Source organism: Suncus etruscus, chromosome 9 (assembly GCF_024139225.1).
Source record: "Suncus etruscus isolate mSunEtr1 chromosome 9, mSunEtr1.pri.cur, whole genome shotgun sequence".
Taxonomy (NCBI): domain Eukaryota; kingdom Metazoa; phylum Chordata; class Mammalia; order Eulipotyphla; family Soricidae; genus Suncus; species Suncus etruscus.
In genome coordinates, this window is record NC_064856.1 from 22,334,802 (window position 1) to 22,357,220 (window position 22,419).

Sequence of the window (22,419 nt, forward strand, 5' to 3'; positions counted from 1 at the left end):
ATATACATGAGATCTCCACTCCAGTACCTACCTACCTGATAGTTATTTGAAGCAACACTTTAGTTTCCAAATCATTAAAATAAAGTTAATACATATTTCACTGGGTTACTGCTAGATCACTACAAGTTATGAAAATGACAATCATCTTGAAGAATAAGCACTGTGTGTTTAACATTCTTTACAGAACTTTATTTGAGCAGTTGTTTTTTATTTCAGTGGTTTCTTAAGTAACACACAACCTTTCCAGTTACATATGAGATTTAAAGCAGTATATGAAAATAATATTGAGTACTCCAGCCCTTAACTCCCAAATGCATTATTCTGGGCTTTTTCTTTTCGAAAGGGATGACACAGTTTGCATTAGGTGGACTTTCTTTTAGTGCACTCAGTCTAGGAACTCAACTGTCCAAAGTCATGCTCAAACAAAAATCTTTCCATTTTCTAAAAATCTTATCTGAAAGAAAGGTGACAGTAAAAACAACAACAACAACAACAACAACAAGAGGACAGATGGAAGAAAAGTATACCAGCAGGCACTGACAGATACTCCCAAAGGTTATAAATATTGATTACTTTTCTCTAGACATTTGGCATTGTGCTAGGTGCCATGCTAAAGTTAGTCCAAAATGGTGTGATTTTTCTCAGTTTTCAACAATTCTTGGTAAGTGTACCTACCAAACAATGAAGGAATGGAAATACAGATAGGGCTTTTGTTTTTCTGTTTAAATGTTTCTTCTACTTAATTTCAAGCATAAGTAAGGAGAAAAAAGTGCCTATCAGCCCTCACTGCAACGTAAAGCTTCTGCAGGCAAGCAGGGATTTTGTTTTACTCACTGATATCTTCAACATGCTTAGGAAAGGCAACAGTGTAGTTCAGGGTATGGGTCAGAGAGAGCACAGCAGTAGGGCATTTGCCTTGCACACGACTGACCCAGGACGGACCCAAGTTTGATCCCTGGCATCCCATATGGTCCCCGAGCCTGCCAGGAGTGACTTCTGAGCACAGAGCCATGAGTAACCCCTGAGCTGGCGCTGTGGAGTGTGGCCCAAAACCCAAATAAAATAAAAAAAATTAAAATAATATAAAATAAAATAAAGGAAGGTACTCCTGACTCTTGACACCTGGTGCTGTCCATAGCACCAAGAGTGATCCCTGCAGGAGGGAAATCCTGGCATCACTGCAAAGTACAGAATCTGGCAGAGCAGGGTGTGAGTATCACAACCAGGCATGTGTGACTCCTAATCACTCACTGCAGTAACAACTCTGGTAAAAGAACAAAGAATAGGGTGTGAAGCTCTTCTATAAACTGTTGGGCAATCTGATTAGCCTCATGCAAAACAAAATGAACAAAAAAATTGGGATTCCCCCACTCATACCATGCACAAACATTAATTCAAAGTGAATTAGTGAATTCCATATTAGATCCAAGAGGCTGAAGTGATAGCATAGTAGGTAGGGCAGGGGTCTTCAAACTTTTTAAAGTGTGGGCCAGATTACGGTCCCATAGAGACCTGGAGGGCCGGACTATATGAGCTACTAATTCCTACTCACACTGCACATATCTTATATAAATAAAATGAAAACCATTTATAAATAAACAGATCATGCACCAGTATTTCAATGGTAACTGTGGGCCTGCTTTTGGCTAATGAGATGGTCAATGTCCAGTTCCATATTTGTCACTGCCAGCCATAACAAGTGATGCAAGTGAGCATCAGTTAATCTTGATCTGGTTGGAGATTTCAGATGTTTCATTCTTGAAAAAGTCTGTTCACAGGTATAAGTGCTACCAAAGATGATTACCATTCTGAGTGCATGATTCCTGATATTTGGATATGTCTCAGAGGGGAGAGATGCATAGAAATTCAAAAGGTTACTTATCTTAAATGCGTCTTTCAGAGAGTCACAATTCTGCAGTTCAGCCAGTTCCATTTGGTAAATTGTAAGGACATTTTCAATCTCAACAGAAAATGGGTTATGAAAAAGCTGTATGTCATGTTCATGGAGATGAAGCTCTTTGAATCTAAACTGAAACCCCTTTTGCAACAATTCTAGTGAAGCCAGACATGTTTCCTTTGGGAATGCAACCAATGGTTTGTCCGCTGACAGGTTTTGAGTTGTTGGGAGATGACTGAAGTTTTCCTCCAGTACTTGTTTGATGAGAAGGCCTAATTTTACTTCAAATGCTTTCACATGCGATGCTTCCCATAGCTTTCACATAGCTTCCCCTTGCTTTGAAGTTGCAGATAGAAACTGTTGAGTAGCTCTGTTATATCTGTCAGAAAGGCAAGGTGCCATTTCCATTCTACATCATTGAGCTCTGGTATCTCTTGGTTTTTTGAAAGTAGAAAAGCTGTAGTGGGCGGAGGCGGTTGACGTCATCCCTGAGAAACCGTGACACTGAGTGTATATGCTGGCAGGTATCTTGGTAACCAAACAGCGCTCACTGCTGGTGGGCGGATCAGACTCCTCTGCAGGTCGCATGTGGCCCGCAGGCCGTAGTTTGAAGACCCCTGAGGTAGGGCGTTTGCGTTGCATGCAGCTGACCCAGGTTTAATCTCTGGCACCCTATATGGTCTCCTGAGCCTGCCACGAGTAATTTCTGAGTACAGAATCAGGAGTAACTCCTATGTGCTGCTGGATGTGCCCCCAAAACAAACAAAACATATTAGATCCAAATCCATAAGTCACACCAAGAAAAACAGGCAGAATTCTATAGATGATATCAGTACTATGAAGCATCGCTAATGGTTGAATGCCATTGGCTAAGTAATCAGAAGCAAAAGTACACAAATGACTATACTGAATTAAGAAGCTTAATGTAGGGCCCGGAGAGATAGCACAGTGGCGTTTGCCTTGCAAGCAGCCTATTTAGGACCAAAGGTGGTTGGTTTGAATCCCGGTGTCCCACATGGTCCCCTGTGCCTGCCAGGAGCTATTTCTGAGCAGACAGCCAGGAGTAACCCCTGAGCAAAGCCGGGTGTGGCCCAAAAACCAAAAACTTAAAAAAAAAAAAAAAAAAAAAAAGAAGCTTAATGTAATGCAGAAGAAATACTGACCAGAACTACAAGAATGGAAGAAAACATTAGCCTATCATACATGAAAAATTACTAATATCTATCAAGCACTTGCAAAACTTCACAAGAAACAAACAACCCAATCAAAAAATGTGGAGAAGAGCTGACTAGACACTTCTTCAAAGAAAGCGTACAGATGGCAAATAGATATATGAAAAACTGGTCTGTTGTTTATCTTCAGGGCAACCTAAGTCAAAGCAACAATGAAATATCATCTCACACCAGTGGCATTGGCAAGATCATAAATGAGTAGAAATAATCAGTGCTGGTGGGGATGTGAGGGAAAAGGAACCCTCATTTACTTCTATGAGATGACAACTGGTTCAGTCTCTATGGAAAACAATGTAAAAATATAAAACAGACAAAAATTAAAAAATGAGCTTCTGGAGCCAGAGGAATAGAACAGTGGGAAGGGTATCTGCCTTGCATATGGTTGACCCAGGTTCAGTCCCAACATCCCATATGGTCCCCTAAACCTGCCAGGAGTAATTTCCAAGTGCAGAACCAGGAGAACAAAACATAAAACAAATTAAGCTTCCATCTGACCCAGCAATTCCACTTCTAACCAAAACACTTCTATCTACTTCCATCCAAAAACACAACTTCAAAAGAACATTTTGCATTCCTGTGTTCACTGAAGCACTGCTCAAAATAGCCAAGACAGTGAAAACAACGTTAGAGCCCAAGAACAGACGAATGGACGAAGAAACGGCATGTATATATACACAATGGGATACTAATTGAGTAGTATTCCATTCCAGCACCACATGTGGTCCCTTGAGTACCACCAGATAATGCTCAAAAACTCTCCTGGCCTCAACCCTGACCAAAAAATTCACCATGCTGAGGTTATTATTGGACTGGATTATGGATATATCAACAATACTGAACGTATGTGTCAGACATTGTGCTTCATGTAAATTTTGTCAATTTCTTTAAGCAACGTTTTCATATACACAAATTATCTTTTAAAAGTGATTTCAGGGTCTCTAATATTTTGTTATTATTATAAATGACATTTTGTAATTTTAACTTTCCTGATTTCATGCTGTCTGTTTATAGGGAAAATGAATTTGTTTGGCAGACTGTCTCTTATCCAATAACTTATCAAAATCTACTTCATTAATTCTGATGTGTATAGCCTATTGAAATTTCTATATCTATTGTGGTTTCACATACAAATAATGAATCTTACCTCTTCCTTTACAATTATTTAAAATGTTTCTTCTTATTGCAGTAGTCAGTATGATTACTGACATTAATATAAATAGTGGAATTGTTTTCTTTCTCACAAATGAAAAAAGCATTCACTATCACATTATTTAATATATTAGCTGTCAGTTTTTATCTAGTAGCTTTTAAGATGCCTTTGATTTTCTGTAACTTAAGGTAAGCCTCAGGGGCCAGAGCAATAGTATGAGAAGGGACTGGCTTTGCACTAGGCTAATCCAGGTTCAATCCCTGACTCACAATATGGTCCCCAGGGACCAGAGAGATAGCATAGCAGTAGGGCGTCTGCCTTGCACGAGGCAGACCTGGAATGGACCTGGTTCAATTATCAGCATCCTATATGGTCCCCCAAGCCTGCTAAGTGGGATTTCTGAGTGCAGAGACAGGAGTTCATTGGGTGTGGCTGAAAAACAACAACAAACAAAACAAAAAACAATATGGTCCCCAGAGACTGTCAGGAGTGGAGTGCAAGGTCAGGAGTAAGCCCTGAGTACCACTGAGTGTGGCTTCCAAACAAAACAAAAGTTAAGTCTCAGTGTGGTTTTCTTTTTCACATTTTCCCAGGCTGTGTGCTAACTACTGAATCTATTGATTGAACTCTATCATGGCCATTAAATATATCTCCAAATATTTCTCTATTCAATTTTTCTTCAGTCTAAGCAGGTACATATTAGTGCTTCTAATTATCTCTCAATTATCTCTTATGCTTGTATACTTTGACCTATTGTAGCCTAATCTTTGCCCTCTGTGCTAACTTTAGAAATTTTCTAATGCTGTCAAGTTATCTTACCTGCTGTATCCAATCAATCTATTAAACTCAGCCAAAAGGTTCTAAATTTTAAAAATTAAAATTCTCAGTTTAGGGCCCGGAGAGATAGTACAGCGGCGTTTGCCTTGCAAGTAGCCGATCCAGGACCAAAGGTGGTTGGTTCGAATCCCGGTGTCCCATATGGTCCCCCGTGCCTGCCAGGAGCTATTTCTGAGCAGACAGCCAGGAGTAACCCCTGAGCAAAGCCGGGTGTGGCCCAAAAACAAAAACAAAAAAAAATTCTCAGTTTAGACCTACTCTGATTACTTTTATGTTCGATTATGTCAAAATTTTTACTTTTAAGTGCATTTGGTCCATTTTCCCCCTCTATTTTAAATTATATTCATCAGCGTTCTCCTGGCAAGGGTTGGGGGCATCCTAGTGACAGTACTTGGGGAGCATGGGGACCATGCCCAGCAATTCTCAGCTAATTGGGATGATAGTTCAATGAAAGGGACCAAGGAAGTCATGCTGCTTATTAAACACTGTGGTGCTGAAAAATGGAGAACCTCAAGGGCCACATGTAGTTCAAGGGCTATTCCTGGCTCTACGCTCAGAAATCTCTCCTGGTAGGCTTGGGGGATCACATGGGATGCCGGGATTCAAACCACCGTCTGCATGTAAGGCTAATGCACTACCTCCATGCTATCTCTCCGGCCCCTAGGCACATTTCTTAACCCCTGCTCTATCTCTGCCTCATCATAAATTTACTTTATCATCTTATTTATTCAGATAGTGTACCCAGTAGTGTTCAGGGCTACTCACAGTCTAGAGTTCAAGGAACCAGGCAGTGCTGGGAAATGAACCCAGGCCTGTGACACAATTGCATGCAAACTAAGTGCTCATCTAGTTAGATTCCTCTTCAGGCCTATCATGGTTAAAATTTATTTCTATCAAAACTCCCACTATCCAGATGATCTAAGATTGGCTTCTATTATTTGTTTATTTTCTTTGTTTTGAGTAATCTTCTTTAGCCTTTTCAAAGGTCTAGATCTTATTCTGTGTTGGATATTGTGGATAGAAGAATTGTAGCAGTCCTAAATATAAGCTTACCTTGTGTGCAACCTAGCTAGACTACATCCCATGCACTCCATACAAACCTCAAGTCGTTTAGGGGGTAATCTCTGAACACTGTCAGGTGTGACCAAAAAACAAGATGACAAAATAAATAATATCACAAGTGCTTCCTATTTCCTCTGAAAAATGGGAGAAGGGGTGAGCTCTTTCCTAAACAGAATCATAATTGGATAGTCTAGTAAGATTTATTATATCTTATTCTACAATGTTCTGTAGGCAGAAATGTCCATGTCACAAAACTAAATTTACTCTAATCTTGAGGAAGTAAAAACTCTCGCTTAGGAAGAGTTGGGGTATGTATGTGGCAGGTTTCATTCCCTTAATGAAATTTTGCTTTCCTATATATATATCATGAGATAGCTGTATGCTTTCCATCTGCCTTTTAGCTAAGCCACTAGTTTATTACCTCCTGAGATCTACTTAGCCAGCTCAGAAACTAGGCATTGATTATAGATTCACGTACCTAACTATTTTCTTGAGTACTTTTACTTGCATTTCTCAGAGACACTTGGTACAGAAAATGGCCAAAATCTAAACCCCTTATCTCCCAATGAACCTATCCCTATCGCTGCTACCGCCTGACTCCTTTTCCCCAACCATGTTGTTAAAGAAATGCTATGGCCTTCTAGGTTAGCTTTTCCCTAAGTAGGCAATACTACATTTACCCCTAGTTTTGGATGTGACTGGAGGATGATTTCTGTCTGTTTGCTGAAAGAAGGTGATTTGCAGGAGAAGCAATGAATAATTTTCTTTCTTTTTCCTAAAAAGGGAACCAAAGGTCAAGCAAATTTGGAAACCTCTGTTCTAGGAACTCAAACTAAACTCAGTGCAATCTTTGACTCTTCTATTCTTTCTCCATAGTCCACATCTAATTAGCCAAGAAATCTTATTGGCTCTGCTTTCAATATATATTAGGAATCAAGGCATTTCTCCCCATCCACTGCTTCTACCACAGTCCACCTTCCTTTCTCACCCACATTATAATTACCCACCTCTTCACTTATCTTCTAGCTTTCAATTTTGCCCCATTACTTAGGACACTGAACAAGACTTCTCATTAAGAACATTGTGTGTGTGTTCGAAACCAAAGTATGTCCAGACAAACAAACTGCTAAAGGATCTATAGCAAGTATCCTATCCCACTGCTACCTTTTAGATCTCCTTGTCTGCTCCTCATATAAGGCATGTGTACTGCAGTTTGTCCCTTAGGTCTAAAATGCTCTTCCTCCCTCTGTGGTTTGCTCTTCATTTCCTCCAATGATTTGCGTAAATGTTATCTGTTCAGTGAGGCCAACTGGCTATCCTATTTAAAAATACAGTCTTTATTCATTAATTCTTATCACATCACTTATTCTGGTAGTTTTTCCAGTTTACAACCATTAAAATATATCATTTTCTTATTTTAATATATTGCCAGTTTCTCCTTATTTCTATTCTCAGAAAATTATGATTTTATTTTGTTTGTGGGGGTTTGAAGGGTTAAGTATGCATTTAGTGCTATGCATGGGCTTACTCTTGTCTCTATGCGCAGAGGTCACTCCTGGTAGTAATGGTCAAGAGGCCATATGCTGTGCTGGGGATCAAACTGAGGTCAACTGCATGCAAGGCAAAAACCTTACCTACTGACTGCTTCTCCTTAAGCTTAGCCTTTTGCCACTTATAGAAAAAAGTAGCTGTGTATATGTACAAGTCTCCCCCATTGGTTATAGGCTCTCCCAATCAGGGCAGAATTTTGTCTTTAGTTTCTGTAAGTTTTCTAGCATCCAAAACAGACTTTGGAATACTAGATGCTTAATAAATTATCTTAATTAAAATATTGAGCAGTTTTGCAATACAACATACAAGTAGATATACTTACAAGGTAAGCAATAAGGTCAATTAAAAGCCAGAACAATTGGAAAAATTAAAAGAGGTACTGGAAATGAAGTGACATTTAAGTTAGGTCTCTGGTCATCCATATTAAACTTCTTTATTGTTGACTGATGTTGCTAACTATTCCCAAGTCTGTGTAAAGGACATTAGCAAGCATTTACATATATACAAGTGCTGAAATGTTCTTTTCCTCATTACCAGACTGCTTTTGATCTTACCAACCACAAGGAATAGAAAAAGACTTCTAGTGGTGGGATGCTGATCTCTTTTCAGGGAATTTGACCAGAATCAAATCTAAGGCAAGGCCAATACATGGATTAAAAAATGAGAAAACAGTGCAGTTAAAAATAGGAGGGTTTAAAGGTGGTTCCCCCAGGGCGAAGCTCACCCATTGCACTCTGGGTATGCTGACCCCTGCGATTTCCCCAAATGTGGGAAACTGCACAATTTGTGGTAGTGGGGGACTGCATTTGCGCTCTCCCCTTAAAAAAAAAAATTGGAGGGTTTAAAGCAGACTTCACTGTCAAATTGTCTCAAATAAAAATCCAGGAATCTGAAATAAAATTTAATATTGAAGAGTGAACAGTAGTTTAAAAAAGAAATTCAGAGCCAGGATGAAAGTACAAGCAAGGTAGGGTATTTGTCTTGCATGTGACTGACCTAGGTTTAATCCCAGTACTACTTTCCCGGACTACTGCCAGGGTGTTCTCTGAGCACAAAGCCAGGGGTAAGCCCTAAGCACAGCTGGTTGTGACCCAAAAACAATAAAACAAAAAAACACATCAGTGACTATCATCAAAATACTGAGAACAAGTTTGTTCTACCCTAATAAAAGGAAAAGGAAGTAGTAGATTTTCCTAAACAGAGATTGTGCATAAGTATGATATGTGTATATAAACACTCAGTGTATACACATATACACAGATATAAATGAAACTGCCTGCCAAACACACTTCCATAACAACCATCTGTTCCCAACTACTTGGATTTTTTCATAATATCCTTCAAAGAAGACCATTTTAATTCATTCACTTTCATGTCCAAGACATGAAATTTTCTTAGAAAATCTTTTAATTTAATTCATCCCAACTTCAACTAACCATTTTGCTTTACTCTGATTTGAAGCTAACCATAAGAAAGGTTCTATCCACGAACAAATCACTTACACAGTTATTTCAAACATTATTATTATCATTACATCTGTCTTGGTGACCTACAATCAGTGATCTTTGATATTACCACTGCAATTGTCTTACAAAACCATGAATTCTACTTCATGTAAGGTCGTAAATCAGGAATGAATATTCTTTTGGGGGGTGGTTTTGGGCCACACCTGGAAGCGCTCAGGGGTCAGTCCTGGCTCTGTGCTAAGAAATCACTCCTGGCAGGCTCGGGGAATCACATGGGATGCCGGGGGTTGAACCCAACTTGGTGTGCTATCACTCCACCCCCAGGAATGTATGTTCTGACTGCTCTCTCTCATAGGCAGTTGCTCTTTTCTTTCTCTTTATACTTTGGAGATCAATAATAGTAAAATTTTGGACAGTTATTAATTAGCCTACAATGCCTCAAAGACTTAAGTTACATATATTTGACCTGAAACCAAAAGCTTGGTCACTTATGGCATATAATCATCCAAATGTAAATGCAGAGGAAAAGCTCTGGAAATTAAAAGTGCCTCTCTAGAAAACAAATGATGATAAACTGCTTTGTTGTTGACATGGAGGAAGATCTAATGATTCAAACCAGATCATACAGCCACAACAGACTTTAAAGCCAAGAGACACAGTACTAGTTCTCTTCAATTCTATATAAGCTAAGAGAGGGTCAGAGCGATAGCACAGTGGTATGTAGGGCAAGCATACAAGTAGCTGGCAGCTATGGGGCTGTGGTCCTGGTACAAATCCTCTGGGCACCACTAGGGGTCACTCCTAAGCACAGAACCTGGAGAGTCCCTGAGGCAGTGTTTGAGGGAATGATTCCAAGTTGGAAAGAAATTCTGCTGAGGCAAAAACCCATCAAACCTCGTAACATGCTACAGGAAAAATTTTCATGAAACAAAGCCAACAGAGATGGTAAGCTTCACTTCTGTCTTAACTATGGGAGCAGACAAGCCAGTGAGGGCAGTTCTGGAAAGTTTAAGTATAGAACTGAGTTTGATGAGCAGTGGGATAGGATAAGAGACACTGATAGAGGAATGCTGGTGCTCTAGTGGTGGGAGAACACTGTGCAGAACACTGCACTCCTGAAACATTACTGTTTATCATGATGCCCAAAGAAGAAAAAGAGAAAGGAAAACTCACAGCACCCTACCTAGAGCAAGCACACACACATTCCCCATCAGTCAGCATCCATTCTGAAGCAAGAAACCTCCATGATCAAAAGCGATTAGGACTTGCTAAAGGTTCAGATGGCAGGTATCACTAGCACATTTTCAAATTAAGGTATGGACATTCTTTTTTAAATAAATGCTATCACACACTTTTTTTTTTTTTTTTTTTTTTTTGGTTTTTGGGCCACACCTGGCGATGCTCAGGGGTGACTCCTGGCTGTCTGCTCAGAAATAGCTCCATGCAGGCACGGGGGACCATATGGGACACCGGGATTTGAACCAACCACCTTTGGTCCTGGATTGGCTGCTTGCAAGGCAAACGCCACTGTGCTATCTCTCCGGGCCCGCTATCACACACTTAATGAGCAGCTTCTATGTGGTGCTCTGGAATAAAGCACAATATCAAAGAGGTGGACCACAGTCTCCGGCTATTAAGTGGTGTTTAGAGGTTTCTGCTGATTCTCAACTTTCAAGAAAACTAAATACAACTGAAACACCACAAAATAATGGCTGTCAAGTGCCACTGGATAAATAAGGTTTCACCTGAATTCTTCCTGGGAGTTCTTATAAATTCTCCTTTACTGTGCCAGAGAGATAGCATGGAGGTAGGGCATTTGCCTTGCATGCAGAAGGATGGTGGTTCGAACCCCGGCATCCCATAGGTCCCCTGAGCCTGCCAGGAGCGATTTCTGAGCGTAGAGCCAGGAGTAACCCCTGAGTGCTGCCGGGTCAGACCCAAAAACAAAACAAAAGAAATTTCTCCTTTATCAAAACCTTACTCCCAGAGGGCTAGAACAATAGTACAGTGGGTAGGTTATTTGCTTTCCATGCCCAGTATCCCATAAGGTCCCTTAAGCCTATAAGAAGTAAATATGAGCACCTGTATGTGAGGCCCCAAAACAAAATTTAATACAAAAAACAAAAGCTTTCCTGCCCAAAATACACAGAAAAAATAGAAACCCTACTCTAAAGAAGGCTCATGCTTTTAGAAATGTTCCTAAACATTTCTCACTCTGACCCTTTTCTGCCTGATAAATTTTCATGATCTTGAGTAAACAGAATATGTATACAAACCAAAAAACTAGGGGTAATAAAGCATAATTTATTTCAAAACAAAATTATCATGACCCGACCCTTACATTCAATTACTTTACCTTCATATGAGGGTTGTGACCCAAGGTTTAATAAGGTAAGTTTTAGAGGAAAAACAAAAACCTGGCAGGTGTTTAAAGGAAAATGACAGGGCCAGATTGATAGTAGAGCAGGTAGGGCATTTGCTTTGCATGTGGCCAAAATTGGTTAAATCCCCAGCACCACGATATCGGTCCCTGAATGCAAAGTCAAGAGGAAGTCTAGAGCATCACTAGGTGTGGCTCACCCATCCCTCCCCAACTGGTGCCCCCCCGCCAGTGAAAATGATAGGGTCTTAAAGGCAGTACAGATTGTTAAAGTGCTTGCACGTGCCAAATGCCGGGTCATGTTTGTTTTGATGCTTGCATGTGCCAATTGCCTGGTCATCCTTGTTTTGATGCCTGGCACTGTATGTTTCCCAAACCATAAAAATAAATAAATGGATGGATGTAGGTGCCAACACACAAACACACAATAAATAAATGGATGGATGAAGGTGGCAACACACAAACACAAACAGTGCTGTGAGAGCAGAGAGAGATGGAGGCACTGAGGCCTGGCTCAGGCATATGAAAGCTTCCTGGAGGCTAGCAAGTGGACCCAATTATAGTACACAGGAAAGAAAACCAGAAAGAGAAGAGGACACAGTCTACAAAGATGCAAAGCAGGGACAGGAGAACACTGGGAATTGAAGTCTGGCTCAAATCCAAGTACTGCTGCCTCAAAGGCAGGAAAATATATTTACCTACCTACCTACCTACCTACCTACCTACCTACCTACCTACCTACCTACCTACCTACCTAACCTACCTACATTAATACATACACACACACATACATATATATCACATGGTAGGAAGCAAAAACTTAAACTGCTTAGCAAAAATTGTTATGTTAGGAATGAACCACATCTCTGTTCTAGACATCAATGTAAAAGTCTGACAAAGATTAAGAAAGCAAAGAAACTGTTGCCTATCATTATCAATACCAAAAAAATAAAATTGAAAAAAGAAAAAGCACAGCAATAGCTCAAGCATTGCTGACACGTCCATAATTGTCCCTTGTCTTGACTCACAAGGTCAAACACTGCTCGGAGTGGCTGTGATCACCCAGTGCATCACTAGATATGGTCCCATTTAAATAAAAAGGAAGAAAGAAAGAACATAGTCACACTCAGAATGGAAACATTTCAAGCTCCTGAATTCCAAATCCAAGTCAGGAAACTGCCTTCTAGGATCCAAGTTTAATGTGCTTAATATGCCAATTTGAAGCCAGCTGGATCATGAGTAAAGATGTTTTCTGCAACTCATCACTAGGCAGCCAATGCTGAGATTGTGGTTGAAGCTGGGACAAGGGCCAAAGCTACAGGATTTGAGGCACATAAAGGTAAGACATGACACAGAGTGGCCAGAGAAACAGCACACAGTGGATAGGGCACTTGCCTTGCACAGAGCCCACCTGGGTTCAATCCCTGACACTCCTTTTAGTACCCTGAGCCTTAAGAACCACTGGGTGTGGCCAAAGGGGACAGGGCAAGATGGCACAGAAAAGGACAGAGGCAGCAGCAGGAGCTTTCTGGTTTAACCATGTACCCTCAGTGTCCAAGTTAGTGCTGTTAAGTAGGCAGGAACCATCAAAAAACCTGAAGAAACGGATGTATTAAAAAAATCCTTTTAAATAAAGTTTCTGTGCTAAGAGATGCCTAGAGGATTGTCTGAAATTCCAAGTACAATGAGCAACTCTCAGCCTCTGCTTTAGCTTGGGAATTTTCTGTTCAAACCTCCCCCAGGAAGCTCGACATGTGAAACAGAAGCATATGGAGCTATTCGCCTCAGTTCTGTTGTGGTGAGAGCTCTTAGCTGCACTTGACCCTGGTCAGCCCTGTATGTTGAGCTGGGCCTGAATCAGCACCCAAGATTGCCTTTCTGAATCTTCAACACCAAATTCACAGCATCAGGTTCTTTTTTTTTTTTTTGAGAAGGGGGACTTAAATTTAATAACAACTTTGTGGTATAACATGCAAATTTAGATTATATCTTAAGTTTCACAATATATAAATCCTCTCTATTGTATCCTTAAAGTACCTAAAAGAATTTTGTTAAAAGAATATATAAAATGTCCTAAATTATTTCAGTCAGATCAGCTAAAATTGCCCTTCAGGTAATAGGGGAGAAGTCATAAAAGATGAAATATGATTGATAACTGGGGTTATGTGGATACTATGTGAAAAATAAAATTTCTTAGAGGATTTTAACTGCCAAACCAACCAAACCAAACATCTCCCAGGAAGGAAAACCAATTCCAAAGCAATACCATCCCCATCATCTCTTAAGGGCTATTCTGAACTATTTGCTTTAAAAGTACTGTGGTGTCAACATATCAAATATGTATTCCTACTAATTATCATTCATTTATTATACAACCTTTAGCAAATAACACGGAATCAACTTTGACATATCAGTCACTACTCAACTGCTCTACTGTATTTCTATGTAATTCTATGGGCCTTTCTGAGTCTGTTTCTCATTGTTTGAATGGCAATAATCCCCCCTGCTCTTAGTTCTTTTCCAGAAAAATGAGGAGTAAAGAATACAGGAAATCATACAAAATGTTTTACGCTAGAGGCGGGGAGGCTGACAGAAAGTCTTTTTGGCTTCAGAGTGCTACACTGGTACCCAGCAGGAAGGACAGGCACTGGCTCATGCTACTGTGAAACAGTCAGAGCATGAATTCTGCCAAGTCAGCGACGACGACGCTAACAACAGACAGCTCGTATCCTAGAATTTGCTGCTGGCAGAGACACCCTCCTACGTGCTCAGCCTGCTTCTTCTTCTGCTTCTCATTTTCCTGTGTAAGCTCCTTGGAATAGACCTCCTCCTTCAAAATCTGGTACCCTGCTTCCTTCCTTGCTCATAGTCAGGGTCTCATACTGTTCTCTTTGGCTATGACACAGTCATCAAAAGAAAGCTTAAGGTCGTAGTTATGTACAGCCATCCTGCTTCTCTGCTTGAACCCAGTCATGCCTACATTCAGGCCTGCATTTGAAGCACCAATATCCCGGCTAAGAGCTCGGGGCCTGCATAAACTCACTTCCTACAGCTCAGGACTCACCTCCCACCACTCTTTAGAGAGACCCCTGGATTAGGCTGAGCTCTTCTTGTCAGAGGCCACTGTTCCTAGCACACACTGACACAGCCACATGGACCATAGTATCAGTACAGCTGTGAAGGTCTAACTGAAGGTCCTGGGCCATGAGGGCCATGGTGACACTCATCCTTTACCAGCACCCAGCAAGTGATCTTGCAAGCAGTAGGTTCTGAATACACATTTGTGAATGCAAGTTCCAACTATAATTTTTAGTTCTTATGATTTCATTCACTGAACTATTTACTATGCACCAGACTTTTATATTCCACAGAAGAGACAAAAATTAAATGAAACCAGAACACAATTACTAGCTGTAGTTAAGAACCGAAATATAGAACCACTAGAATGAGGAACAGGAATATACTTAAGCTGGCAGTTTAGGGAGGAAAGGGCAGACCAATCTCTGCCCTGCCAATGCCAGGCCAGTTGCACTCATTACCCACAATTACCATTTCACCAATGGCCCAGCTTCACCAATCATCTTCGGCTCTCTGCAGAGACACCAATCTGACCAAAATCCCAGATATTACAGTATTTGGGCTGTCATTACCAGGACTTTTTTGTGGGGAGTGCAGTCACTCTCCCCCCACCTTCTCTTATTTCCAGAAAGCCTGATGCCAAAACACACCTATGAAAGACACAGCATCAACACCCATGAAAGCACAGTGCTTGGAATTCCTGGACCACATGATAGCCCTGTGACAAGTCTCATTCTTTCAATAGTGTCTCCCTAGTAGGAACACACCGATTTAGATGTCAATATGTACATGAAGCCACTAAATATTCAGAAACAAAGGAAGTAACAAACAAACAAAAAAAAATCAATTAGCAACAAGAGCTTAATAAACCTTCTGACATGCAAACATTTTCACAAATGTTCTTATATTTCTTTTACTTTCTTTTATCGTTTCTTTCTTTTTTTACATAATTTTGCTCCCACTTACCTGGAAATAAATGTAGTAGATCAATATGTAATACATGGCCTTTAAATAATTTATGTATTAAAAAAAAATAGGTGCCAGAGGCCAGTGATACTACAGTGGGTAGGACTTTTACCTTGCAAGTAGCAACCCACCTTCAGTCCCATACCACATGTGGTCCTCTGAGTATTACCAGGGTGTGACCCAAAAGCAAATTTTAAAAAATATATAGTAAAGGGGCCAGAGCGATAGCACAGCAGAAGAGTGTTTGCCTTGCACGCAGCTCACCCAGGATGGATCTGGTTCAATCCCCGACATAGCATATGGTCCAAGAGCGATTTCTGAGTGCAGACCCCTGAGCATCACCAGGTGTGGGCCCCTCCAAACATATATGTATAGTAAAAAGAAGAAAATAAAAAAATATCAGGGGTTAGAGAGCATGCATGCCAAGCACTTGCCTTGCATGTGGACAATTAATCAATCCCTGCATTAGGGTCCACTGAGTATCTCCCTGAGCACAAAGCTAGCACTGAACTAAGCCCTGAGTACTGTCAGATGTGGCCCAAACATTCTCCAACAAAAATTAATCTAGACTTAAATTTGGTTGTAAAGATTTAACACTAAAGAGGAAAATATAAATATTCATACTCCTATAATGATATTACATCCAGTAGGCACAGTCTCTAGGCTATCTCTGGAGCTTTCTTAGAATGGGGAGAGCTAAGTCTCTGTCCTGCTAGAAGACCCTACCTTCCACGCACACCTGACTTCTTCCAGTATAGAGCAGCCTAGCTCTCCATGACTAATCTCAGAGATGCCAAGCTGCTGAATCATCCCAGTTCCACAGCTCCAAATCTCACAATACTGACACCCCAGCTCAGTAGGAGCACAGCAAATTAGATGGGAAAGTTGCATAGAAGGCCACTATGATCAATGAGAGAAATAATAACACAGAAGGCTCAATTAGCACCTAGAGCTCAGTAACTGCCCAACCAATGGCTTTACTAATATCACTGTGAGCTATGTTGTTAACAAGTAATATAAAATCAATTATTTAATACCTCTAAGGAAGCAAGCTTGAGGAGTGGGTGGGAAACCAGGGACACTGGTAGAGGGAAGGTTACACTGATAGTGGAAATTGGTGTTAGAATATTGAATACCTGAAACAACTCTATTATGAACAACTTTATATAACATAGTGTTTTATTTAAGTTGCAAATATAAATAAATATATTGTAATTAGCAGAGAGACCACCGAGGAGCTACCATTTTAGGTGAGACATACAGGACAATTAAAGTCACATGGTGCAGGAAGTGAGAACACTACAGGGAGGAAGGACAGCAATGAGAAAGAACTGCAAGTCTAGCTGAAATAATAAAGAGATCCAGAAATGCCCTTAACTAAAAACCTAAGGTTGATGAACTAGAGTGTAGTGAAAGAGTGAGGCCGAAGGGTTACAGAACCATTCCAGCCCAGCAGGCAACATGACAGTCAGCACCCCAATCCAGAGCCATACCTCCGCCTGCCAGGCCAATGTGGAAGCTGAGAGGGCGGATGTCCGGCCGGCCCCAAGAACAGCGATCGTTTCCCCATCATCATCCACCACCTTGAAGTCCAAGTCTTCGTTGTATTTTCTGCGCTTCACTTGCCTTCCAGAGCGTCTTTTCTGCAGGGTAGATAAACCTGTAAGTGAGAAGTGCCGAGACAAAAGCAGGAGCATTCCCAGGGACACTCTCTTTCTCGAAACATCACTAATAAGCATTTGCAAAATCACCTCATAAAAGGAGTCTTCCCACACCAAGGAAACTAAATTTATTCAAAATGCCATCTGGGTCAGAAAGGTATCATAGGCAGGGGTTTAGTCACCTGCTTTACATGACCAGGATTAATCCCCTGGCTCTGCATATGGTCCTTTAAGCACTGTCCTAAGAACATGGCCAGGAGTAAGCCCAAGCCCCTCTCAGATTCCAGTAAAATGCAGCTTTATTCATCAAAGGCAGTGACTCTTCCCACTTTCTGACAAAAGTTTTATTCCAATAAGCCAAGGACGGAAGGTAAATTCCATCATCTCTGAAGTACCTTCCAGCAGATGGAAGCTCTGATTTTAGGACAACAAAAACACTGAAACAGGCTATTTCTCCCCTCTTTGGTCTAATCCACACTTCCCCAGGATTGTAAAATAGCAAATACAATGTAATTAGGACTTGGTTTTAAAATGTTACAACACCCCCTGGAATGCAGGGGACAAAATAAAATTTTATGAGTAACCATCAAGCACATCCCAAAGTATGTGATACTGTCTCCTCCAGTGATGGGTTGCAGGAATGAAGAGAGGAGAGTATAGTCACAGTTTCAACTACAACTGGGGACACTTCCTGTTCATTCATTTAAAGAAGGTAATTTTCAGGGGGCTGCTGAGTGACTTTTTTTATTTTTATTGAAAAGGTGGCAGTGGACCAAGTAAGTTTGGGTGTAAATCTGTCTGAAGATTCATTTATCACTAAATAGCCTGTGAACTTCACAAGCTCAAATACTTAATTTAGTGAGATGATATTCTGTAATACAGTAGCCTGAGGGCTTTCTTTCAACAGAAGACATGGTTCATCTCTATGTACACATCACACCCAAGCAGTAGAAGCACCTGCTAGCTGGCTTACACTCACTTAGACCTTACAAAACAAACCAGCAAAACCTGGTCTCTGACTTTCTAAATTCTGTCTTCGGGTTTCTATATTGGCCCCACCTCTTCACCATGTTACCGCTATAAAAATTTCATTTTATATGAGGAATTCTACATGAAAATTTCCCCCACCAAACTCATACCGCCGCACATTTAGCCCTAGCACTTCCACAACCTAGCACTTCTGTAATCCCCCAACACCCATCTAGCAACCATCAGCTACCATCAACCTGACATTCTTACTCCTTTGCCAATCAGTGTACTGAACAAGTTCCAGCTAATAAGTGGTGAGCAAGAAGGAAAGTTTCTGCTCTGCCACACTGTGACAGTAGGATAACACCTTCTTACAATATAGACCACCTAGAAATCTTAAAGGTTCAGATGGCACTTACAGGTAAGAAAATTGACTTAATCTTAAATGGTACCTTGCAAAAGTACTGCCTGGGCCAGGAGCTGTAGCCATCAGAACAAACGGCATGTTCAGATATTAGAACTCATGACTCTCCTCGCAGAGGTAATTTCCTATTCTGGGCACATCTGGGCAAAATTTAATAATCTCACTTGGGTGGGCAACTCTTCATTTCTAAGTGTTGCTAAGCGTTCCTTACAATTCTGGCATAATGAACACAAGTGCCAGCTTTCCCAGCATCTGGGGTTCTGAAAGGTCCTTAATACAAACTGACCTGGTACTCTTGGTCCCAACGAGGCCAACAATTACTTCACAGCAACACAGGCCCTCCCAACCTGACCTAGCTGGGCTTGCAACTCCATGCTGCACATTTTCTCTTCCTGCAGCTTGCTATTTATGCCAGTTTCCAAGAAGGACGTAGTCACCATTAAAAAGCTGTGAAGTTTAGGGATAAGAATATGAGGGAAAGGCTCTGGTCCTAAGGGGCTCACCAACCAGAAGAACAAACGCCCAGCCCAGGTCTATTCAGAAGGGAAGCAGACAAATGACAGGAATAATGGAGCACCAGGTCCACCTCAGTGCACTCCCATCCACAGCCACAACAGCTTCCAGAGCTCCCAGTCACAGCTGTACCTGGCTGTCTGCAGACTCTGTGGACTCCTCAGCATTTCGCAGGGGTGGGTTCGGCAGGCCCTGATCCAGCTCTAAACTCTCCACTGTGGTTTCACTTTTCCTTTTTCCTTTCTTCTTTTTCTCCACAGGGGTTGGTCCTTGCTCCTTGCTACAAGGAGAAATTCAAAATTAAAATTGTTGGCCATTTTTTAAAGCTCAGATATCTCAGGTGACTACAGTGGCATTATCACATCCAAGAATTTTCACAAATCCACTGAAATATCTAGTCATTGGTGGTGCTTTTGTACAGATCTCTTTTGAGTTTTATTTTCTGGATACAAATTTAAAGAGAGGGGTCAGAGTGATAGCACAGTGGTAGGGCATTTGCCTTGCATGCAGCCAACCTGGGAGGGAACCAGTTTGATTCCCAGCATCCCATATGGTCCCCCAGCCTGCCAGGGGAGATTTCTGAGTGCAGAGCCAGGAGTAACCTGAGTGCCGCTGGATACGGCCCAGAAACCAAATCAATCAATGAATCAATAAATAAAATTTTAATATAAACAAAGGAAAGAACCTACTATAACTATGCAGAATTTCTGAAAGGATATAGATGATTATAAGAATATTTCTTCAAGTTGGAACCAAAAATTTCCTCACTTTTTTGGGACTAGGGGCAAATGTTCTTAAGTAGTGCCCAAGGGGATCTGGGGCCAGTGGTAGTAATCCTTGGCCAGTGAAGCTGCATAGTTCAACATGGCAGTGCATGGGAGCTTCCAGGGACAATCCTGGCAGAGTGGAAGTAGGGGAATGCGGGGTTAAACATGGAGCCTTGCATATGCCTCCTGTGTACCTGATTGCAGTGGGTAGAACATTTGCCTTGCACAAAAGCCAACCCAGGTTCAATCCTCGGCACCTGTGCCACATATGGTCTCCTGTGCCCCACAGCAGTGATAGCACCATCGAATATGGTCTAAAGCCAAAATAATAAAAACTACTTAAATACCCAAACCTAAGTAGTCAAATCATTTAGGATGCATGCAATGGAGCTGCAAAACACTTTCACTAATTTTAAGCATAGCATTTGCTTCATGTTTTGGGGGGAGTGTAAATGATGCTGGTGAAGTCAGATCCCAAGATATAGAAGCCACTGGCAAGGTCAGATCCCAGGTACTCACGAAGAAGTATCCATCAGCCACTTCTGAGAGAGTAATCAGTTTAATGTAGGTGGGAAAAGAATATTTATATTAGGGGAGAATAGGATGTGGATTCTGTGTCAGCCAATCAGGTAGGATATGAGAGGGGATTAAAAAAGAGATAGCACAGTGGCGTTTGCGTTGCAAGCAGCCGATCCAGGACCAGAGGTGGTTGGTTCGAATCCCGGTGTCCCATATGGTCCCCCGTGCCTGCCAGGAGCTATTTCTGAGCAGACAGCCAGGAGTCACCCCTGAGCACCGCCGGGTGTGGCCCAGAAACCAAAAAAAAAAAAAAAAAAGAAGAGTGTATACTTATGTGTTTAGTGATGAGGATAAAGAAATTAGGGAAAAGTAGGGTGTATGCTCTGGGTGTTAAAAAAAAAAAACCATGTGTGTATGCTTAAACTAATTAGCTACAGAGGAGGAAGAGGATGGGGCGCAGAGATTCGAGCCGATGACTTCCTACATGAAAGGCAGACGCCTTGCCTCCATGTGATCTCTCAGGCCCCTTCTTTTCCCTCTTCATGGTCTCTGCCATGATGCCTTTCTCAAGACCACGACATTTTTTTTGTTTGTTTGTTTTGTTCTGTTTTTGGGGTGCTTAGCGTTATGGTTGGAACTCTTAATAGATATTTGACACTTCATTTCGTAGGGGTGGACTGCTTCACCTTTTTTTTTTTTCTCCTTCGTCTCTCAAACCAATGGCGAGAGCCTCTAAAAGAACTCTGCTTATTCCCGGTGTATTAGACTTTTACCCCAGTTTATTATTTTTCTCCTCTTCAAACAAAACCACATAACTTGAACTAGCTAGTCCTGCCCCCCAATTAGAGGGGGAAATAAAGGAGGCATCAGGACCAAACAGGTGTAAGACTACGAAGTAATAGGATAGGTACAGAGGGGACCACATATTCTAGTAGCACTGGGGGTGAGGGAAGAGGATATAGAAGGTAGGACAAAAAAGGAGGAGTAGGGAAGACAAACTGGTGATGGGAATCCCCCCTGATTTTATTTAAATATGTACCTAAAATATTATTGTCAACAATATGTAAGCCACTATGATCAAAATAAAAAATATTATTGTCAACAATATGTAAGCCACTATGATCAAAATAAAAATTATATTAAAAAAAAAAAAACAGCAAAGGAAAAGGGAGGACTTGAGCTTAGGAGCCACACTCCACAGTGCCGAGGGTCTGTGCTCTGTACTCAGGAGACCATGTGGAACCAGGAATAGGCAGCAAGCAAGGCAAACACCTTAACTAACTAACTCACACTCTCTCTCTTCTCTCTCTCTCTCTCTCTCTCTCTCTCTCTCTCTCTCTCTCTCTCTCTCTTCCTCTCTCTCTCTTCCTCTCTCTCAGCAGTCAGCAAGAACAATTATTCATTCAACATGAGAACTTGGAGCACTCAACTAAATAAGGACAGTAAATGAATTACAAGGTACTGATAATAACAGGATCTCTATCAATGATAGATAGAACAGTAGATAGATAAATGAGGAAAAAGAAAGATACTGCTTACAAGAGAATCTATTCTCTTTACTAGAGAATGGTAGTAGACAAAAATTACTTTGTATCAGCAGCAGATAAGACGGGTACAGCTCAGAATCACAAGGAAAGGATATTGACACCAAGGAAATTAATATGAAGGAGCAAAGTATTTGCAGCATCTTACTATTTATACACAAGATGTTAGCTGAGAGCAAACCAAAGCAGTAACTTGACAATGGTTATCCAAGAAAATGGCTTTACTGTTTAAGGATGAAAAAGCATGATGGCCAACTGAATGCAACTTCTCTGATAGATCAAGGGGGAAAAACGTAAGGACGTATAAATGAATTTTTACATACATCTATTCCACAGCTGTTCACTGTTCAAAATCATTTTGAGGTCTCCTGCATTGCCTATTCCTTCCTTGACTTTTTGTTGG

At 41.1% G+C, this 22,419-nt stretch overlaps 1 protein-coding gene and 1 pseudogene across 3 annotated transcripts in view; one reads left to right on the forward strand and one right to left on the reverse strand.

Moving 5' to 3' along the window:
* CHD6 (chromodomain helicase DNA binding protein 6) overlaps window positions 1-22,419 on the reverse strand; it is a 238,513-nt gene that overhangs the window by 124,249 nt on the left and 91,845 nt on the right. For all 3 annotated transcript variants that reach the window (XM_049779100.1, XM_049779101.1, XM_049779099.1), the window contains exons 4-5: window positions 19,319-19,466; window positions 17,113-17,262 (exon numbers count right to left, since the gene is read on the reverse strand). In XM_049779100.1, the coding sequence (XP_049635057.1) occupies window positions 17,113-17,262; window positions 19,319-19,466 (298 nt within the window). The remainder of the gene's footprint in view (window positions 1-17,112; window positions 17,263-19,318; window positions 19,467-22,419) is intronic.
* On the forward strand, window positions 8,409-8,550 carry LOC126019516 (uncharacterized; annotated as a pseudogene).